Consider the following 18159-nt stretch of genomic DNA (forward strand, 5'->3'; position numbering starts at 1 on the left):
CTCTCTCTGTTCGTCCCCTGCTCTCAGTCTGTCTCTGACTCTCTCAAAAATAAAGATGAAAAAAAAAGTACATTTATATGTCTGGTTTTTATATGTATTTTATCAAAGAGGAAGCTAAATTCTGGACTTCCTGGTTTAAAAATAAATGTTTGGGGGCACCTGGGTGGCTCAGTTGGTTAAGCCTCTGACTTTGGCTCAGGTCATGATCTTGTGGCTGGTGAGTTTGAGCCCTGCATTGGGCTCTCTGTTGTCATCACAAAGCCCACTTTGGATCCTCTCTCCTTCTCTTTCTTCCTCTCTGTCACTAGCTCTCTCTCCTCTCTCTCTCTCTCTCTCTCGAAAATAAATAAGCATTAAAAAAATGTCTGATAGTTCTGGCCTCTAATGCTAAGGTTGACCAAACCCTGGGCTAAACATTATGCATATATTATCTTCTTTAATTCCCACACCACTTGGTGAGGTAGGAGCTGTTATTGTCCCTAATTCACACTTGAAAAAACTGAGGCTTAGACAAGTTCACTGGCTGTCTGGAGGCCCAACATCTAGTAAAAGATGAGTTGGAATTTGAACCCAAGTAGTTAAATGCCAGACCAAGGCAGCTGCATTCTACAGCCTCTTTCTGAGGGAGGGGCTTTGGAAGATTGGTTATGAGTCTGCAGACAAGTGGCTCAAAGTCTAAGTCATTAATGACTAAATGTTTATTTACAGGTTAAATCCCTAGCCTTTGCTGGTTAGTTTCCTACTGGACACAGAGTGCATCTCCTGTCCTGCCAGTCTTCCTAGTTTACCTTTTCCTTCCTAGGAGTCCTGAAGAGAGATTTTGAGTGGATCTCTGGAAGTTAATATCCACTGACTGAACAATAACCCAATCTGCCTGTGTGTGCCTCCAACCTCCTCAGACCAGACTGGGTAAATCATCTATCCCATGGGTAAAACAACATTGGAACAGGCTTCTTGACTTTTTTTTTTTTTTTTTTTTTATTAATGGGAGAAACAGGAACTGGTTGACAGCTCCACCTTCTTCAGCTTACTAGCTGTGTGGCCTTGGACAAGTGACTTAATTTCTATAAGTCTGTTTCCTCATATTAAGGAACTGGAGATAGTGGAGATAGTGGAAAGTACCCCATAGGATTAAATTAGATTTCCGTAAAATTAGTACTAATTAAATACCCAGTTAAATTACTCATTAAGTTAGTAAAGATTAAATTAGATGATATAATGGGCTTAGCAAACAGTGCTCAATATATAGCTACTATGGTTTTTATTTTGGTCTTTTAGAAATGTATCACTTAGAATAGAATTACAATAGGCTTTTTTTTGCACATTTATACATTTGTTATATCTATGTCTAAAATTTGAATTTACATAGTTATTTAGAACATTTAGCTTTAAGTTCTTAGCAAAAAATTTCAGGTGCTAACGGAAATGTCAGCAGCCACAAAGGGAACCAGCAAAAGCTGCTTCGGAAGGAGAAGTGGTAATAAGGACTTCCTTCTGTCTTGACTTGACTTGAGGGGAAGATGCCGCTGCTTATGTTGAAGTAATCTCTACGGGCAGGTGTTGAAATAGGCCTGGAGTGAGGAGTAGCAAAGCAGGACTGGCTTCCCAGAACAGGGTCTGGGTCTGGGTAGATGGTGTCAGGATTGGTGAAGAGAAGGGGAAAAAGTCTTGGCTAATGAATGCTCAGGAAAGGAACGCTCCATTAGGAGACAGCTGCCAGATAAGAGGGTGGTCTATACCACTTGCCCTGCTCTCTTCGCCTTGCTTTACTCTTCAAAACAATGAATTCTGCACATCGACTGAGCTAAGAGAGTCTGCCATTTCCTGCAGGGAGAAATGGCTTTCCATTCTCTTTGTAGGAAGATACAAATGTTGTCTTCATTTCATATGTTTTGGTTTCAGGTTCAATGTTCAAAAGGTTTATTTTCCCTTCTCAAGAGCTGAACCTGAAATTCAGATGTACTAACACCAGATGGTGGTTGTTGATACTTGGAGACACAGTCAGCTAAGAAAAAGATTCAGTTTTTTAGAACTCAATAAAAACAATGGCATGAAGGGCCCAAACAGTGGGGTCTAGGTACAGGGACTTGGCTTGACTCACAGATAAAATTTTAAATAACCAGAGGAATGGATGAAGTTTATATCCTCTGACAAAAGTCCATAAATATTGTTTCTTGCATTGAGGCTCTTGATAAAAGTGGGCATCATGGAATTTGAGGTACACATTTGCTGTTAATACTAGAGATTTCTATTAAGACAACTGAATACAACTATATAAAATGCTGTATTTAATGCCAGTATATAAACAGTAAGTTTGAAAAAACTTTTTACGATTTGCTATTATTCTAATTCCAAATTGTTACCAATCACAGATTAATCAAATTCTTGCCTTATGCTCAGAACTGTTTGGAATGCTCCTTTCTAACTCATCCTGAATTCTTTCCAGTGGCTTCTGATCTTCAGCATTGTCTGGTTTCAAAACCCCTTTCTCTCAGCCACATGCAGAACTCCAAGGGGGAACTATACAAAATTGCAAAATTAAAAAAAAAAAGTCATCTCTGAACGTCAGGTCTTTAACATAGTGTGACAGTGCTGGTGGCCTCAGGAAGACTTTTTTTTTCCTTTGGCATATTTTTACATCTTGAGAAAGTGTGATTTCCCAGAGAGGATTTGGATTCTTCTGTACCATTGAGACAGTGGAAATAGGCTTCTGATGGGGTTTCTTGGCAGAGTGGGCAGTTGGATGTAGCAGAGCTTCCTTGATCTTCTAAGCCAGTGTGTACTCAGATCAGTCACATGTTGATTCCTTGGGGACCAAGTGTACAAAAACAAACAAAACTCACAGATGTATGAAAAGGAACTACTCAAAACAAGTGCACACGAGTAAAACAGTTGGTAGTGGAGTGGACAAGTGTGTGCTAAATTGAATCTAGAGTTAGCAGAGAAGGTTGTGATTAGATAGGGGAATCTTTATGGAGATACATTTGAGTTGTTTTTCGGGAAGGACAGACATTTCAGATTAATGGAAAAGAGAACATTTATGTATGATAGTAATGTTTATAGGGCACTTGCTGTATGTGGCAGGCAAAATAATGGCTCCCCCAAAAGGTTCACATCCTCATCCCTGGAACCTGTAAATATGTTGTACTTGACAAAAGGGGTTGTTGCAAATGTGATTAAGGTTAAGACCTTAAGATAGAAGATTATCCAGACTCATATGGTTGGGTCCAAAGTAATCACAGGGGTCATTAAGAGCACCGAATCTTTGATGGCCTATGTCAGAGTCAGAGAGAGAGATGTGACTACAGAAGAACGAAGAATGGTCAGAGAGATGCGGTGTTGCTGGCTTTAAAGAATGAGGAAGGGGGTCATGAGCTAAGAATTCTGGGTGGCCTCTATAAGCTGATAAAGGAAAGGAAATGAATTCCCTGGAAAGGAACCAGTCATGGTGACACCTTGAATTTAGCCCAGTGAGACCCCTGTTGGACTTCTATAGAACTGTAAGATAATACATCTGAATGTTTTAAGCTACTAAGTTTGTGGTAATTTGTTACAGCAACATTAGAAAACTAATATGAGAAAGTGAGATGAGGTAGACCCTACAGTTGTGGTCACTTACAGATGCAGAAACTGAAAAAGATAACTAGGTTCCTGCTCAGTGTCACGCAGCTGTGAAGTGAAGGAGCAGGGAATTAAATTGAGGACCCCTGTGCTCAGAGCCCATGCAATACCACCGCCCAGGAATTTTGTGGGAAGGAGGATGGAGGTAAGCTTCTAGTAAAAACTCACTGAAGGGAGTTACACAGCTGGATAGGAAAGAGCATGGTTCACTCAAAGGGAAGTTCAGTGGGGCGCCTGGCTGGCTCAGCTGGTTGAGCCTCGACTTCTGCTCAGGTCATGATCTCAGTTTGTGAGTTCGAGGACTGCATCAGGCTCCGTGCTGGCAGCTCGGAGCCTCGAGCTTCCTTCGATTCTGTGTCTCCTCTCTCTGCCCCTCCCCCGCTCATGCTCCGTCTCTCAAAAATAAATAAATGTAAGGAAAGGGCGGGGGGGGGGGGGGAGTTCAGAGCCTTGGATTAATGGCGACTGGAAAATAGTTGTCCCTTGGGGCTAGGTTTGCATTCCTTGATTATCTTCCTCAGTCGCTGCTTCGGTCATGACAAACTGGTTTACTCAGAGTCCCACAACAAGTCATTATGCAGGACTCTCCTACATTAGTACTTTGCGAAGCCACGCCGCCTCTTTCCCATCTCTCTGATGCCTGCTCCTCTCAAGAGTTTCCACCCCTCCTCATCCTAGCTACAGCAACTGGAAGGCACTTGGGATCAAGGATTTGAAGGGCCTAGGCATGAAGTCACACGTTGCTCTGAGCCTCTCTTGTATCCTTGCCATAAAGGGTCAAGACTGGCCACCGTGAACTTCCCGCAGGCAGAGATGTGAACGCACCCAGAACAGTAGTCATGGGATTTTCTTGGCACATTCCTAAAATAAATCTTACTCCCACACACAATTTTTATTGAGTGCACATTTTCTTTTCTCTGACTTTCCACCACACAGAGTACATCAGGCCTCCTCGTTAAATGTTCCCGTAGTTTTTATTACAGATCGAGGGTGGTTATTTCACGGTCGATCTGCTTCATTATTCAGGTATTTCCAGCGCGTAGCAGAGGGTGTGGCACAGAGAATACAAGAATGTACGGGAAAGCCAGGTCTGTCACTAGATAGCAACTAGGGGCAAGTAGCTGGGGAGAGCGTAAGGCGACGCGTCTTCACTCCTCGCCTGGGCGGGCAGCACCTTGCGCTCGGACAGGTGCTGGCGCTGAGCCCGGGAGTCGGTCGCGTGCCCGCCTGCTGCCTCCCACGCACTCCGCGCGCCCCCGCGCCATCTCCCCGCTCGCCACGCCCCCTTCCCCACCCCCTTGCGCGCGCGCCTCAGGGCGCTCGCCCCCGCCGTCTGCGCGGCGCCGCGCCTCACCGGCTCCTCAGCTTCCAGCCAAGATGGCGGAGAATGGCGAGGGTCTGGGCACCGTCCCGGAGCACGAGCGGATCTTGCAGGAGATCGAGAGCACCGACACCGCCTGCGTGGGGCCCACCCTTCGGTAAAGCTCTCATTCCCCCAGGACCTCGCGCTGCCGCTGCTGGCGGCTCACGAGGAGCCGGGCGGGGCGTCAGCCACCGGCCGCGCGCGGGGCGTCCCGACAGGTGGTGCGCGCAGAGGCGGGCGGGGGCGCTCCAGGGCGGCGGGCCGAGACCTGGGCCCGGCCCGTGCGGGGAGGGGCCGAACGGACGGCTGCACCTGTCGGCCAGGCCCGCCTCAGCTGCAGGAGCTGTCACCACTCAGCCGGTGGGTGTGGCCACCGCGGCGCCTCTGACCGCGGGATCCGCGGCGCCGCCCGGCCCCGGCCTGGGGTCTGGAGGACGCGCCTTGGGCCTCCCGGGCTCCCGGCGGGGCTGCAGGCGGCTGTGCTGGGGCGAAGGTTAACTGCCAGCAGCCGGCGTGACTGAGGCGCGGAGGCGCGCGCAGGTGGAAACCCAGGCGCCAGGGGCTGCGGCGAGCGTGGGAGAATTGAAATTGGGCGGGAGACGCCGGCACCATTATCCCTCAGCGCGGCGGGAGTGGGAGTGAGCGGAGCGTGGGCGAGAAAGGAGCGTGAGCTAGCGGGGAGGAGCTGATGCTCAGGAGCGCGCTAGTGTTAAGGAGCGCTCGCCCGGCACGCTTTCTGGAGTTAGGGAAGCTTTTAACTATTTACGAACGTTTCATTAATTTTGCATTAACTTTCCCATTTATTTTAAAAAAAAAGAGGCACCCTTTAAAAATAGTACTAGATAATGAATATTCCAGACTGAATACTTGGCTGCCCTAATATAATAATAGAATATCAGCCGGGCACTGTTGTGATCCACTAGATTAGGTTAGGCATTCTTATCGAGAATAAGTGCCTTTTAGAGAAGCCTGATTGGCTCAGTCGGAAGAGCATGCGACTCTTCTTGATCTAGGTGTCGTGAGTTCGAGCCCTCCCTTGGGTGTAGATTACTTAAAAATGTGTAAATAAGTAAACTTAAAAAAAAAAAGAATAAGTGCCTTTTAAGTATAAGGTTTCAACTCGTAAGGATAATAATGAGATTATTATTCACTTACGGTACTTAGGAGTGATTGTGCTTTAACAGTATTTTCTTGAGGATACACTTCCTCGAAATGAAGCACTGTATGTTTTGTGGACTCGGATGTAGTATCAAGTGAAGCCATATCAAATTGTAATGTAAATCCACCTTGCCCTGAAAGTCTGGAGTGTTTTGCCCTAGTCCTACTACTAGAGAAGTGTGCAGTCGTGGGCAAAAATCATTTAAGCTCTCTAAACCCCAATTTTCTTACTCCTGTACTTGGGGAGGGGGTGGGTGTTTAGATGCCCAGGGCGTTAGAGACCTTGCCTATTTGTTCACTGCTGTGCCCCTATCACCAAGCATGTGGTAGGCACCTGATGAATGTTTTTTTGGTCACATGAAGTTCCTGCTATGCTCCGATAAGCATAATTAGTGCATTTCCTTAATTTTCCAACATAGTTTTTCTTTTCATAAAACGCTGTACATTTGGTAATGAAAGTAGAAGTCATAGATTAAAAGGAAGCTTTGTTTTCCTTACTGCGTGGTGAAACTGAAAGAGTACAGTATGTGGTATAGTTATCAGAACAGCCAATTTTTAAAAATAGTATGGGTTATGAAGGAGAGACTTCCTGCTGGGAAAAAATGGTAGGCATTATCTTTGAAAAGAGAGGAAATTAACTTAGAAGAAAATTTTGAAATATATTGAGACTTTTGTAACACAAAAAGAATATGTATTCATAGTGTTATCATTCTGTTCTCTTTTGCTGGGCAATTGTGTCACCTCGCTTTGTTGAAACCTATGCTGTTTCTTTGGTCAACTCCAGTGACTCATACTTACCCTGTATATATATATACACACACTTGTCATCTCATTTCAAGCACACTCTACATACACGCAGAAGGCACAGCTAGCAGTCGTTTCTCCTGAACAGTGTTTAAGCTATTACTGATTTTTCTCTAGGTTCCAATAAGTGCTAATATTAAATTTCTAAACCCCCCCTTTTTTTTTGAAAGATACAAAGTAAAATAGTATAATGAACCACCATGAAGCCATCATCTAGCTTCATTTCAACCCTGGCCAGTGTCATTCCATCTGTTCCCCTATCCACTCTCCCTCACCCTGGATTATTTTGAAGCAAATCCTGGACATCAATTCACCTGGACATCAAGGTGCCTATCACATGCTTGGTGTTAGGGACAGAGCAGTGAACAAGTAGGTAAGGTCTCTAATGTCCTGGGCATCTAAACACCCACCCCCCTCTGCAAGTATAGGAATAAGAAAATTGAGGTTCAGAGAGCTTACTATTAAGATTAGTTTTTGTTACTTCCCAATTATCTTTTAGTTGGCCTACTGGCTTCTGATACTGTTTCTGTTTTTATTTTTTTTCTCCATGGGAGACTTTTTCAGCCTCACCTTTTCCTGATTTACTTTTTTTTTTTTTTAAAGTTTGTATATTTATTTAGAGAGAGAGAGAGTGAGGGAGGGGCAGAGAGAGAAGGAGGGAGAGAGAATCCCAGGCAGGTTCCACACTGTCAGTCCAGAGCCCGCAGTGGGGCTCAAACTCAAAAACCATGAGATCATGACCTGAGCTGAAACCAAGATTCCAATGCTTAACTGACTGATCCACCCAGGTGCCCCTTCCAGATTTACTTTTTATTCCTAATGATTAAATGAGAAGTATGTGACTTTTCATTGGAGCTGGCCTACAATATGGTTCTTTGACCACAGTGGAATTAAAATAGAAGTCGATAATAGAAAACGGGAAAATTCCTAAATATTTGGGCACTGAATAACACACATCTAAATAACCCATGGGTGAAAGAAGAAACCAGAAAAAAAAGATTAGAAGGTGTTTGAACTAAATAAAATGGAAACACATCAGAATTTGTGGGGTACAGCACACAGAATATTTAGAGATTTATAGTGTTAAATGTCTTCACTGGGAAAGAATGGTGTCAAATCAATGGCCTCAGCTTCTAATTTAAGAAACTAGGAAAAGAAGAGCAAATGAAGTCAAAAAGAGCCAAAGAAAGGAGCTGATAAAGAAAGGGGATGATAAAGATTGGAATGGAAATCAATGAAAAGGGAAATAGAAAAACGATTGAGAGAGTCAGTGAAATGAAAACCTATTTCTTTGAGATTTGTAAAGTTGATAAATCTCTGAGAAAGAAAGGGAGAAGATACCAGATATCAGGGATTACCAATTCCTGATACCAGTATCAGAATGAGAGGTGACATCACTGCAGGTTCTACAGATATTAAAGGAGTATTATGAACAGTTTCATACCAATACAGTTGCCAACTTAGAAGAAATGGACAAATTCCTTAGAAGAGACAAACTATCAAGGTAATTTCCCCAAATTGGTCTTTAGATTTGGACAAAATCAAAATGCCAGCAGAAGGTGGTTTTTTTTTTTTTTTTTTTTTTTTTTTTTTGCTAGAAATCAATAAGCTGATTCAGAAGTTCTATGGAAATCCATAGGACTGGGACGTCTGGGTGGGTCAGTCGGTTAAGTGTCTCACTCTTGATTTGGGCTCAGGTCATGATCTAACAGTTTGTGAGTTTGAGCCCTGGTTTGGGCTCTTAGCAGACAGTGTGGAGCTTGCTTGGGATTCTCTCCCTTTCTCTCTTTACACCCCTGCCCACCCCCAAAGTAAATAAATAAGCATTAAAAAAAAAAAAAGAAATGCATAGGACCTAGAAGAGTCTAACTTGGGGAAAGATGAATGGAGCTGGAAGACTTAAACTACCTGTGTTTAAGATTTATTGTAAAGCTATAGTAATCAAGCCAGTGAGATACTAGCATCAAGATAAACAAATAGATTCACGGGGCAGCTGGGTGGCTCAGTCAGGTAAGCATCTCACTTCAGCTCAGGTCATGATCTCATGGTTCCTGAGTTAGAGCCCTGTGTCCGGCTCTCTGCTGTCATTGTAGGGCCTGCTTCTGATCCTCTGTCCCTGTCTGTCTCTGCCCCTCCCCTGCTCGCATGCACCTGCTCTCCCTCTTTCTCAAAAATAAATACACACACAAAAAAGAGATAAATAGATCCATGAAACTGAATAAGAGACTCCTTAAATAGATTCATACATGTGGTCAAATTAATTTTTGACAAAGACATAAAGGCAGTTCATTAAAAAAGGGTAATTTTTTTTAAAGTTTATTTATTTTGAGAGACAGCAGGGGTGGGGGGAGGGATAGAGAGAGAGAGGTAGGGAGAGAATCCCAAGCAGGCCCCCAGCTACCAGCAGAGAGCCTGATGAGGGACTCAAACTCATGAAACAGTGAGATCGTGACCTGAGCTGAGGCCCAAGAGTTGGATGCTTACCCACCAGAAAATGGTAGTGTTTAAAAAAAAATTTTTTTTAATGTTTATTTATTTTTGAGAGATAGAGATAGAGCATGTGCGGGGAAGGGGCAGAGAGAGAGAGAGAGACACAGAATCTGAAGTGGGCTTCAGACTCTGAGTTGTCAGCACAGAGCTGGTGTGGGGCTCTAACTCACAAACCACAAGATCATGACCTGAGCTGAAGTAGGACACTTAACCGACTGAACCACCCAGGAGCCCCGGTAGTGTTTTTAAATAATGGGTGAAACAATTGTATATCTATATGCAAAATAATGAACTTTGATCCATACTCTATACTATGTTTAAAAAGTACCTCAAGTGGATCATAAATATAAAATGCATAACTACAAAACTCCTAGAAACTGTATGCAAAAATCTTTGTGACTTTGGTTAAGGAGATTATTCTTAGATACTATTCCAAAAGCATAATATATAAAAGAAAAAATTGATACACTGGACTTCATCAAAATTGAGAACATGTGGATATCAAAGATACCATTAAGGGAATGAAAAACCATAGGCAGGTAGAAAATATCTGAAAAATCACATATCTCATTAAAAAAAATAAGTTGTGGGGCGCCTGGGTGGCTCAGTCAGTTAAGTGTCTGACTTCGGCTCAGGTCATGATCTCGCGGTTCGTGAGTTCAAGGCCTGCGTCGGGCTCTGTGCTGACAGCCCAGAGCCCGGAGCCTGTTTCAGATTCTGTGTCTCCCTCTCTCTCTGATCCTCTCCCATTCATGCTCTGTCTCTCTCTCTCTCTCAAAAATAAATAAACATTAAAAAAAATAAAAAAATAAGTTGTGTCCACACTGTATAAAAAAGTCTTTGAGCCTAGGTAAGAAAGCAAATGATCCAATTAAAAAATGGGTAAAAGATTTAGATACTTCACCAAAGAAGGTACACACAGGGCAAATAAGTACATGAAAAGATGGTTAACAAATTAGTCGTTAGAAATGCAAATTAAAACTACAACAGTGAATCACACTATTGGAATGTTTAAAATTAAAAAGACTGACCATACCATGTATCCGTGAGGTTGTGGAACAACTGGCACTCTCATGCGCTGCTGTGGAAGTTTCACGGTGCCATTTATCATGTCAAAGAAGTTACATTTTATTCCTAGTTTCTTGAATGTTTTTATTATGAAAGAATGTTCAATATTTCAGATGGCTTTTTCTGCATCTGTTAAGATGGTTGTGTGGTTTTTAATCCTTTATTGTATTTATGTGGTATACCACATTAATTTTCAGATGTAAACCATCATTGTGTTTGTGGGAAAAATCCCACTTGATCATACCGTATGATTCTTTTTATATGTTGCTGGATTCTGTTTGCTAGTATTTTGTTTAGGATTTTTGCATGTATATTCATAAGAGGTTTTGGTCTATTATTTTCTGGGGATGCCTTTGTCTGGTTTTGGTATGAGAATAGTATCTGAGAGTGAGTTGGTTAGTGTTCCCTGAACTGAGATGACCATGTGGGTTTTTTTCCCCTTTGTTCTATTCATGTGGTATATAGTACATTGATCTTTTTTTTTTTTTTTTTTTTTTTTTTTTTTTTAATTTTTAATGTTGAATCTCTCTTGCATTCCTAGGATAGATCCCATTTGGTCATGGTGTATAATCCTTTTACTATGCTGTTGGATTTGGTTTGTTACAATTTTGTTGAGTATTTTTACATCTATATTCGCAAGAAATAAAAGTCTAGTTTTCTTTTTGATGTCTTTATCTGGCTTTGGTATTAGAGTAATGCTGGTCTCCTAGAATAAGTTAGGGAGTGTCCCTCCTCTTACACTTTTTTGGAAGAGTTTGTGAAGGATTAGTGTTAATTCTTTAAATATTTGGTGTCTGTGAAGCCAGATGGTGTTTCTTTGGAGATTTTTGATTACTGAATCAATTTCTTGTAGAAATCTGTTCAGATTTTCTAGTCTTTTTGAATCAGATTTGTATCTTTCTAGAAACTTGTCCATTTCCTCTAGGTTATCAAATTGTTGGTATGTGGTTGTTCATAGCATTCCCTTTATAACCCTTTTTATTTCTGTGAGGTCAGTAGTAATGACCTCTTTCATTCTGCATTTTAGTAATTTGAGTCTGTCTTTTTTTCCTTGGTCAACCTAGCTAAAGGTTTGTCAGTTTTGTTGATCTTTTCGAAAAACCAAACAACTCTTCATTTTATTGATTTTTATCTATTTTCTAATTATTTCATTTCTAATCTTTATTATTTCCTTTCTTCTGCTTGTGTTGTGTTAGTTTTCTTTCTATTGCTGCCTTCTGATGGAAACTGCGGCTCTTGATTTGAGATCTTTGTCATTTTTAAATACAGGCTTTTGCAGCTATAAATTTCCCTCCAAGCACTGCTTTAACTTCGTCCTGAAGTATTTTTAAAATTTCTTTTATGATTTCTTCTTTGACTCATTGGTTACTTAGAAGTGTGTTAATGTCCACATATTTGTGAATTTCTCAAGTGTCTTTCTATTAATTTCTAATTTCATTACATTGTGGTTGGAAATCATACTTTGAATAATTTCAGTTCTTTTAATTTTATTGAGGCTTCTTTTATGGCCTAACATATGGTCTGTTCTGGAGAATGTTCCATGTGCACTTGAGAGGAATGTCCATTGTTAGATAATGGATAGCTTTTATTTTGTGTTGTTTTGGACCCTGTTCTTGGTGTGTGCTGTATGTGCATAATTGTCATATATCCCTGATTGATAGACTTTTCTACTATCATAAAATATTCTTTATCTGTAGACTTGTTTTAAAGTCTGTTTTGTCTGATATTAGTTAAGCCACTAGCTTTTTTTATGGTGGCTTTTTGCATCATATATCCTTTTCTGTACTTTTACTTTCAGCCTGTTTTTATACTTAAATCTAAAGATTGCCTCCTATAGATAGCATATTGTTGGATCTTGTTTGTCACCTATTTTAACATTCTGCCTTTCATTTAATCCATTTATGGATTTAATGTTGTTATTTACCTAGTTATATTTATTTTACTGACATTTTACTTATTATTTTCTATATGTCACATTTCCTTTTTGCTTCATTGTTCCTTTTTTCAGCACTCTTTTTTATTACGTGAATATTTTCCAGTATAACATTTTAATTTAATGGTGTTTTTCAGTATCTTTTAAAAACTTATTTCTTAGTGGTGGTTCTCAGGATCAACTTCAGATTTATTCTAACTTAATTCCAGTGAAATACAGAAATGTTAATTCTTTATATCTCTATTTTCTCTTACCCTTTTTTGTCCTATTTTGTTATAGGTCTTACGTCTATACATGTTACAAACCCAATAGTACATTGTTGTAATCGTTACTTTATATAACTTTCTGTTTTTTAAAGAAGCTGAGAGAAGAAAGAAGAGCAAGTATGTATTTATGGAGTTTGTTACCACAGTATTAACCCTTAATTACCATTTCTGATTGTCTTTATTTTTTGCTGGGTTGTAGGATGTCATCTTGTGTCATTTTATTACTCCAATACAGCTTTGCTCCTACACCTCCTTTTTGCTCTTACTGTCAATTACATTTCTGTATGTTAGGCCCACAAATAGAACTATGCACATGTTGTTTTTTGCAATTGCTTTTTAAGTCAGTTAAGAGAGATGCTATTTATACTATCTTTTATAATTACACAGTTAGCTTTACTAGTGTTCTCTCTCTCTCTCTCTCTCTCTCTCTCTCTCTCTGTGTGTGTGTGTGTGTGTGTGTGTGTGTGGTTATATTGACATCTAGGCTTACTTTTTTGATTGTGAAGAACTTCCATTAGTTTTTCTTGGAAGACTGGTCTGCTGTTAACTAATTCTCCCAGTTTTTGTTGATCTGGGAACATTCTTCTTTCACCTTCACTTCAAGGACAGTTTTGTTGGATAATAGACTCTTGGTTGACAGTTTTTTCTTTTAGCACTTAGACTATGTCATCCCACTGTTTTTTGGCCTCCATTGTTTCTGTTAACCTTATTGGTATAACCTTGTATGTGATAAGTGGTTTTTCTCTTACTACTTTCAAGATGTTCTATTTGTCTTTCATTATTTTTACTATGATGTGCTTGGGTATGGATCTCTTTGTGTTATCCTTCTTGGAGTTCCTTGGTTATCTTCGATGTCCAGATTATTATTTTTTAGCATATTGGGAATTTTAGTCATAATTCCATCAAATATTCTTCAAACATTCTTTCTGACTTTTTTACCATCATAAAATATTACTGTGGTGCCCTCATCATGTATATGTTGATGTGCTTAATGGCATTTACATTTGTCTGAGGTGCTGTTCATTTTCTTCATTTTTTTTTTCTCTCTGTTCTTTGGATTGTATAATCTCTATTAGTCTGTTTTCAAATAGTCTTTCTTTTGCCAGTTCACATCTAATGTTGACATCCTCTAATGCCTTTTTCATTTCTATTGCTGATTTTCGACTCCAAAATTTCCATTAAAATTTTTTTTTATGTTTATTCATTTTTGAAAGACAGAGAGAGACAGAGCACAAGCAGGAGTGGGGCAGAGAGAGAGGGGGACACAGAATCTGAAGCAGGCTTCAGGCTCTGAGCTGTCAGCACAGAGCCCGATGCAGGGCTCGAACTCACGAACCTCGAGATCATGACCTGCGCTGAAGTCGGACGCTCAGCCGACTGGGCCACCCAGGTGCCCCTGGAATTTCAATTTTTAAAAATAATTTCTTTTTTTAATGTTTATTTTTGAAAGGGAGAGAGCTGTGCTCATGTGAGAGCATGGGACGGGCAGAGAGAGGTAGAGAGAGAATCCTAAGCAGGCTCTGTGCTGTCAGTGCAGAGCCTGATGTGGGGTTTGATCTCATGAACCATGAGATTCTGACCTGAGCTAAAATCAAAAGTCAGATGCTTAATTGACTGAGCCACCCAGATGCCCCTGAAATAATACCTATCTTTATCAATATTGTCTTTTATTAGACATTGTCATCACACCTTCATTTACTAATTTAAGTAAAGTTCTTTTCACTATTATGAATTATAGTACTTTGAAGCCTTTGTGAAATCCAACATCTGAGCCATCTCATGGGGCCTGTTTCTTTTTTTATTTCATAATTTCTGTTTCTTTGTTTCATAATTCCTGTTTCTTTGTTTATTTCATAATTTGTTGTAGAAAACTAGAAAGCTTAGATAATATATTATAGTAACTCTTGATACTATCACCTGAGTCTAAGGGTAGCTCTGGAGCTTGAATGACATCAGGGAGTTGTTCTCCTTTGAGCCACGGGGCTTCTCTTTTCCCTCATCTCCACAAATTTCTCATCTGCTGCAGGTTGCCCCTAGAGTGTGTGTGTGTTGTGTGGCATGACTTCCACGTGCCTCCCACTTGTTGGTCTCCAGAGGAGGGTGCAGCTGGGAGTCCTCAGCAGCTGGGAGATGAATGCACCCTCAGGTAACAGGGATTTATTGCACACTCCAGCAGCCAGAACCCATCTAAGCAGATTGTACTCAATAAATGTCAAAGGAATAAATGGTATAACTTTTTTATTTATCTCTCTAGTTTTTACATTTATTCCTGGCTTAATGATTTTTCTAGGGGGTGAAATCCTCTAATTTTCTAATCTTCATTTTTATATCTTGTTTTCCAAAATTATTATTTTTTAAAAAGTTTTTATTTATTTACTGAGAGAGAGAGAGAGAGAGCAGGAGCGAGAGCATGTGGTGGGGGGACAGAGAGAGAGGGAGACAGAGAATCCCAGACAGGCTCCAGGCTGTCAGCATGAGCCCGACCCGGGGCTTGATCTCATGAACCATGAGATTATGAACTGAGCCAAAATTCAGAGGTGACTGTTCAACTGACTGAGCCACCCAGGCACCCCTGTTTTTCAAAATTATGACAAAATATACATTGTATAAAATTTGCCATTTTAGCAGTTTTTAAATATACTGTGTCATTAAGTACATTCACAGTTATTCTGTAGCCATCACTACCATTCATCCTCAGAATGTGTTCATCTTCCCCAGCTGAAAGTGTGTTCATTAAAACACTAACTTCCCATTCCCTTTTCCCACCAGCCCCTGGCAATGACCGTTCTATTTCTGTCTCTATGAATTTGAATACTCCAGATACTTCATATATATGGAATCATATAATATTTGTCCTTTTGTGACTGACTTGTTTCACTTAGCATAATGCCTTCAGGATTCATCCATGTTGTAGCATGTGTGAGAATTTCCTTCCTTTTAAGGCTGGCTAATACTGCATTGCATGTATACATTATTTTTTGTTTATCATTCATCAATACATACTAGTATTGGTTCCATCTTTTTTTTTTTTTTTTAATTTTTTTTTTCAACGTTTATTTATTTTTGGGACAGAGAGAGACAGAGCATGAACGGGGGAGGGGCAGAGAGAGAGGGAGACACAGAATCGGAAACAAGCTCCAGGCTCTGAGCCATCAACCCAGAGCCCGACGCGGGGCTCGAACTCACAGACCCTGAGATCGTGACCTGGCTGAAGTCGGACGCTTAACCGACTGCGCCACCCAGGCGCCCCGAGTATTGGTTCCATCTTTTGGCTGTTATGAATAATGCTGCTATGAGCATGTTGTACAAATATGTGTTTGAGTGCAGTGGAGGTTTTTCAGGCCAGTGCCTGAGATGTGTTTTGACTGCACGAGGGCTCTCAATCTTTTCTTTCCCTAGTTCTCTTTGGTAAACTAGGCGACCTGTGAGCCTCCTTTTTCAATTGTGTGCTACCAAAATCGCCATTGTTTTCAAGAGTGCCCTTATGTTTGAACTTCTCTACACTCTGTTTTAAATAAAGTTGCTTTCTTTGGGGAGAGCTTTGCAGCTGTCTGCACTTACCTCCTGTATCTCCCTGTGGGAGCCACTTCTCCAAAGCTGGGTTAGGAACAGTGGCTTGCTTCTCTTAGACACCCTTGCTTTAAGAGCAGGACTCTGGATATGGGAGTAAATTCTGGTGTGCTCAGAGCCTCTGTCCTGTGAGTGAGCTGTAGTGAGGCAGTCAGGAGCCTAATATTCCTGGCTGCGTTCTGTGACTCTTTCATGGGGCTGAGTGGAGGAAGGGAGACTGGGTAGAAGAAGGGAGCCCCCAACCTTCTTGGCCACACTTACCTGGAACACAAAGTTGGTGGGAGGGAGGATGGGAAATGCTGGATGTCTGTCCTTTTTTTCCACCCTTGACTGAAACCTAGGGGGAGAGGAAGCCCTGCCTTCTTAGCCACACCCACCCAGGATGGAGCTTCTATCATGCTGAGCTGGGGGTTACAGAGGAAGGATGTGGGTCATGGTTCAAGGGCCACAGACTTACTGTTCTTATCAAGCATTTAGTAGATTTTCTTGAATAAATGTTTCTTCATTTGCTGTATGCTCTTAGAACAACCTCCAGAGACTTTAGAATTTTTTTTGTTTGTTTGTTTTAAATAATTTTTACTAAGTATGGTTGTTTTACTAGGAAACAGCTTTGTGAGTTCTGGAAGCTTCTTGGTTTTAATAGTGGTAAATTTCACAAAACAAAATAAGTTATTTTTAGAGGTTTAATTCAGTGACATTTAGTACTGAATTTATAGTACATTAACAAAGTGTAACCATCACCTCTAATTCCAAAACTTTCATTATTGCAGAAGGAATAAGCATTCATTCCCCATTCCTCCTCTTCTTTTAGCCCCTGGCAACCACTATTCTGCTTTGTCTCTGTGTGGATTTACTTATTCTGGATATTTCATTTAAATAGAAGCATATAATATGTGACTTTCTGTTTGGCTTCTTTCACTCCATGATGTTTTGGGGATTCGTCAGTGTTGTAGCATGTATCAATACCTCTTTCTTTTTTAAGACTGACCAATATTTTGTGGTATGGCTATTCCACATTTTGTGTATCCATTCATCAATTGATGAACATTTGGATTGTTTCTGTCTTTTGGGTGTTACGAATATGCTATGAACATTCATGTACAAGGGTTTGTTTGAATACTGGTTTCAATATATATATTTTTTTGTATATACCTAAGAATGGCATTGCTGGGTCATATAGTTATTCTGTGTTTAACTTTAAAAAAGTGTATTTTATGGAATGTCAATAATTTGAAGTAGCATGAGGCTATAATACTGTCCTTCATTATTGAAGACGCAAACTCTGACTTACAGCTTTTAGCAGAGCTAATTTAGGCAAGCATCAGAGTAAAACAAAAACTATCCATGTTAGATTTAATGGTTATGTTTAACTTATTACTATAGCTAATACTGGAATGGTGGAATTTTCTGTAATGTACAGTGCATTACTATTTTAAACATTTTTGGCTAGTGGAAACATAATCACAGCTAGCAAATTGACAAATCTTTAGGGACTTCCCATAAAGAGCACAATTTCAGAAATGTTTGTATTATGACACTTTTTACCTATACAAATTTAATGTAGGAAGGCTGAGCATCTCTTCTAATTTGACTTTTCCAGTGCAAGTTTTACTACAGTAGTACAACAAACCTAATTGTTTCTAGCATATCTTTTTGTAAGTTGAAAGTAAACAACTAACTATGCTCTTACAGAGTTGCTCTGGGAAATCTCAAAGACAGTTTTAGGTGTAAAACATATCCTGAAAGTTTTATTTTTTTTCTTTATTTAGGCTCCAAATTTTAGAAAACAAAATCAAAACTGGGGCGCCTGGGTGGCTCAGTCAGTTGAGCGACTGACATCAGCTCGGGTCATGATCTCCTGGAGCCTGCTTCTGATTCTCTGTCTC

At 40.5% G+C, this 18159-nt stretch overlaps 1 protein-coding gene across 8 annotated transcripts in view; it reads left to right on the forward strand.

The window, feature by feature from the left end:
- The window catches only part of EXOC6 (exocyst complex component 6), a 228911-nt gene that overhangs the window by 11472 nt on the left and 199280 nt on the right, over positions 1 to 18159 (forward strand). For 3 of the 8 annotated variants that reach the window (XM_045040412.1, XM_045040410.1, XM_045040417.1), the window contains exons 1-2: positions 4947 to 5099; positions 14730 to 14849. The exons of 1 other annotated variant lie outside the window; for it this stretch is intronic. In XM_045040412.1, the coding sequence (XP_044896347.1) occupies positions 4999 to 5099; positions 14730 to 14849 (221 nt within the window). In that variant the 5' untranslated portion in view covers positions 4947 to 4998. Of the gene's footprint in view, positions 1 to 802; positions 910 to 4944; positions 5100 to 14729; positions 14850 to 18159 lie in introns of those variants that run through there. 4 more of the 8 variants (XM_045040415.1, XM_045040413.1, XM_045040414.1 and 1 more) reach the window with 4 other exon arrangements.

The sequence above is a fragment of the Felis catus genome, chromosome D2, assembly GCF_018350175.1.
Source record: "Felis catus isolate Fca126 chromosome D2, F.catus_Fca126_mat1.0, whole genome shotgun sequence".
NCBI lineage: Eukaryota > Metazoa > Chordata > Mammalia > Carnivora > Felidae > Felis > Felis catus.